At 33.2% G+C, this 4,682-nt stretch overlaps 1 protein-coding gene across 1 annotated transcript; it reads right to left on the bottom strand.

Annotated features, from left to right (window-relative positions):
• Positions 1 to 326: 326 nt before the first annotated feature.
• LOC21389083 (TATA-binding protein-associated factor 2N) lies at positions 327 to 1,722 on the bottom strand. The gene is made up of 4 exons (XM_010112051.2): positions 1,651 to 1,722; positions 1,134 to 1,536; positions 683 to 807; positions 327 to 578 (listed from the first exon to the last, which is right to left on the bottom strand). The coding sequence occupies exons 2-3, from the start codon at positions 1,523 to 1,525 to the stop codon at positions 711 to 713; spliced, it is 489 nt and encodes a 162-aa protein (XP_010110353.1). The 5' UTR covers positions 1,526 to 1,536; positions 1,651 to 1,722; the 3' UTR covers positions 327 to 578; positions 683 to 710.
• Between the last annotated feature and the right edge of the window lie 2,960 nt (positions 1,723 to 4,682).

The following is a 4,682-nucleotide window of genomic DNA, read 5'->3' as shown; positions in this document are numbered from 1 at the left end:
AAGAGATACTTTTGAGATTATTTTTTGACACGATAGGAGTTGTAGGTCAAAAATTCCTTGGACCACTTTCAGGAACATGATCTGCCTCTTTCTCTTCTTGATGGTGGGAGAGTAGGAATCTAGTATTATTATATAATGTGTCTTATCTTAACAATAAGTATTTATACATATAGTATCTTATTTAGTAAAAACTACAAAATTAAGAGAAAATTGCATGGCTAAATAAAGTAAGAACGCTAGAGACAGAACTGGCTTTCTTTCATAAAATCTAGGAGTAGAATAGAACATAGATATATTAATACCAAAAACTACATTCTATAGCGCACAAAATGCCAAATTATAATTTGGCTTTAATTGAACATAGATATTGAGTCTTCATCACCTGAAGATCAAATACACATCTAGAAATTGGAAAATAAAAAAAAATAAAAATAAAAAGAAGAAGAAAAGATCAATATAGAGGAGATTGGGAGGGCCAAAAAGAAATCAGTACGTAGCTCGAACGAGACACAATGAGATCAGAAATGTCTTTCGATCCAATTCTTAAATATTACTTAGGAAATTAACGGCAGTAGTACCTGAAAAGGTCACAATCACACAACCCCAGAAAAAAAAAAATTCAATTCTTTGCTAAGAATAAAAAACAGCAAAAATTAAATAGAGAAAGAATTTACGTACTCACCAATAATTTTTAGTAAATAACAGAAAATCTACGAATATGGAGACTTGCCAGTACTGGAGTCTCTTGGAGCATTGCATCTGAAGCATTCCATCCTGCTCGCAAAATTGTGCTCATTGCAACCCGACCTGTACACACTTTTTTCAGAACATTCGCCCATTTTGTTTTTTTTTTTTTTTTTTTTCCTTTAAGTCCTTATAAATAGAAAGAAAAAAGAAAACAGACCACCTAACAAAACTAGACATATATAGTTAAGGCAAAAAAAAACATTCCTCTAAGTTAAAATTAACATTTTTTGGAAAAAAAAAAAAGGTATGTTTTTTGCTCCTTAAAATGCTGAAAACTATAATAGGTCTTGTACATTTCTATATGTGCATGCATGCATTCACACAATTGGTAAACATCTTCTATCGTATTATTGTTTTTATAAAAAGCAAAAAATGGGGAGTTAAACCTGGTGCAAATCCAGTCCCCAGATTTCCATCCAGATCGACTAGAGCCGCCGCTGCCGAAGCCGTAGCCTCTCATTCTATTCATTTCGGCCTCATAACCGCCGCTGCTGCCGGATGACTCATCCTTGGAAGCGCCGCACTTGTAGCAGCTGGAACGGCTGGCGAAGTTATGAGCACCGCAGTTGCCAAGGCTGCAGTACCAGTCACCGGGGCGGACGTCGGGCCCGGTGGTGAATCCAAAGGAGGAAGCGCCGCCGCCCCTCCCTCCGAAGCTCCCGTAGTCTCCTCTCTGGTCACCGCCCGGTCTACCTTCTCCGCAGCGCTGGCAGGACTCCCTCCTTTGGAAGTTCAAGTGGTTGCAGGACCTGCAATTCCAGTCGCCTGGCCTGTTCATCCTTAATTTCTCTGAGAACGACATTTTTCCAACAAATTAGCATTAACATTTATTTGCACTCTATGTATTTATATGTGCTAACAATAGTAGTACTACAAATTAGAAAGCTAAAGTGATCATTTCACCTGGATAAATTAATAAAGAGAGTACTAGTGAGAAAGGGAATTGAACAAGTTGAAGGATTAATATCTTGAAGATGAGCTTTGGTTGGATGTGTGATACTGGTTTGAAGGGTGGGTTGTGGTGGTTTTTATACTTGCTTTAAGACCTCGAGAATCGGGTGGGGATTCTCAGATTTATGGGGGGGAATATTTTGTTCTTTTTGATATTCTTGCGCCATCACTTTAATTGTTGTTTCCTTTGAAATGGAATCACGAGAATTATAATATTGGGAAGAGTACAAAAAGGATTAAAGAAAATTTCGAAATTTCGGAATCCTTAGGAAATGAGAAAATTTGTTTCACTTAAAGCGCTTCGTTGCCAGCAGTTTTGCTTTTAGGGTTTTAGGCAAATAATGCACGTAAAACATTTCATAAGTGAGTTCCGAAATTGCCCTTCATTTTGCTTCTAGCCATGTAATTGTGTGCGTGTAAGTATGTGTATACTTTTATGGATTCTCCTATTTCTGTCCTTTTATATATCTCTATAATATTATATCACGTCAATTAATATGTCATGTTAATTAAAATATTATGTCAGTTAAAATATTTTAATTGATGTGACATGAGAAATATGAAATGTGATAAGAATAAGGGATTATAAATAAACCGAATTTATATTTTTATGCACTCATATCATGTACTTTTGGCTTATAAATGAAACCCATTTTCCTTCATACTAAATTCAATATAACTTAACTACTAACATATATGTGTAGAGTTCACACATGATGTCCCAATTTTCCTCTCCCTGTTTCTCATTTAATCTAAACTTAACAATTTGACCACAAAGTACTCAAGCGAAAATGAGGTGTTAAAATTTAACTGGCCTTTCAGGTATAACTAATGCGGCTGTAGATTTGAGGCCTCGTTTGTATCGTTAGTTTAAATCGTAATTCAAGTTTTTGTTTCAGTATTTTCTCTTACAAAAATTCAAATTCAATTTTTTCTGCTACAATGTTTTCTCTCACATGAATTCATTTTTTAACTCAAACGAGCTAAACTAACGAGGTTTGCACTTATACGTGTGTGTTTAAAAAGATAGATGATATATATATATATATAAGTGTAATTCATTCTGATCTTCCATTAGTTTGTTGTCATTGTCAATCAGAAACCATGGATCTTCTTGGCAATAATAGTCATAATCATAGGAATTTTCAACGTAGAAGCAGTAATTGGACGATAAAAAATATTAATTGTGTTGAACTCTGGCCATGTCCCCACATCAAGCAAAAGTAGCATGCATTGTAACCTATATACACAACAAAGCCCAAACAAACATCTTTTAATTATTGTAACCCCATGAACCACAGACTTTTGACCATGATATATTGCATTTATATACTAATTTAAGGAAGGTTTCCCTAAAACGAAATCTTGGTTGCAAATTCCCCTTTGGCTTTCTTATGTTGAGTCATGAAGATTGGATAAGAAGGAACAAAAGTTCACTCTTTCCCTCGATACTGTTCTTACCAGACAAAATGAACATTCGTAGCACATAACAAAAAAAAAAAATTTTAAAAAAGACCATAGATGGAAATGACCCCACAACTTATTCTTATCTGAAAAAGAGTATAAAATCAAGGAGTGGTAATGTCTCGTTCCAATAATTTTGAGAACCCCACATCCTTAGTCACTATACTATGAAAAATGGTGGTTGCTTTTTAAATTTGAATATTCTATCTTTGTACTTGGGACAAAAATGTTTTCCTTTTATTAAGTCAAAATTGGTTCTTATGCTACTATAAGCATGAATAAAAAAGTATAAAATTTATTTTGAGCACCTTGAGGGGCCAAACTGTCAATTAGGACAAAAATAATAAGGGAGAATGTAGTAAATAACAAATTTATGAAACAAAATTGAATAAATAACATATTTTAAAATTATTTAAAGTAAATAGGAGTTACCGTGTAAATGTTTTATTTACTACTAGTAAAAAGATTGTTTTCACGAAATTTCTTTTACTACTGGTAAAAATATATTTTTTTTCACATAAATATAAAATTTTTACCACATAAATTATTTTTACCAATTGTATATAAAATATTTACACGATAAACTGCTATTCACTTCAAATAATTTTAAAATCTGTTATTTACTTAATTTAGTTTTAAAAATCTATTACTTACTACAATCTCTGAAATAATAATAATAGGATCGCAACCCGTCCGTCTTTTTTTTTCATTTTATTTCAACCATTATATTACATTTGGTAATTAACTCTGTGGAAGCCAAGTTAAATTAAAGTCGCATAAATATAAATAAAAGAACGCTCTCTCATGATCATAAACTCTGACAAAGAGGAAAAAAAAAAAAAAGAACGTTCGCACTTCGAATGCTTATTTTTCGTTTTCAATTAACTAGTTTTAATCACTTGAATTGAAGGACTAATATGTCTCTTTTGGGACCAAAATTTTATTGGGAGAATTAATTAAGGTATCTAGTGCTCAAAATCAAAGAAAGGGAAATGGTAGAGTTTCGATAAAGATAGTTGAAGCTGATCATGATGGAAGAGGAGTCTTCGAGGTTCAAATTTTGACCATCTTTTCTTTTTCTTTTTCTTCTCCATGACTACCAATCTGGCTTTTTCATTGTCATTTTTCTTTTCCCATTCTCATATATATCGTCCTATTTCGACTCTCATTTTGAACGTTTCTCTCTCTCTCTCTCTCCTCTCTAATTAAAGAGAAGGAATTGAACCCAAATTTAAAAAAAAAAAAAAAAAAAAAGTACTTGCACTGATGCAAATATGAACTTTCAAGACTGCCCACCATTTTTCTTGGGGAATGGTAAAGAAGGCTGTAGCAAACTGTGAAAAAGCAAAAAGAAAGGAGGGGACTGATTCGATCTCATTGGGAAATGCTTCCATGCATGACCATGACTAAACCCAATACACTTAACGAGTTAACGTATACAAATCCTTCACTTTCTCCTTTAAGCGCGCGTTTTTTCATCAAATTCAATGCCGTCACCATATGTAATAATCAGTATTAAC

This window comes from Morus notabilis, unplaced genomic scaffold (assembly GCF_000414095.1).
Source record: "Morus notabilis unplaced genomic scaffold, ASM41409v2 Scaffold1040, whole genome shotgun sequence".
NCBI lineage: Eukaryota > Viridiplantae > Streptophyta > Magnoliopsida > Rosales > Moraceae > Morus > Morus notabilis.
Note: the sequence above shows the minus strand (reverse complement) of the source record. Positions and strands in the feature narration are given on the sequence as shown.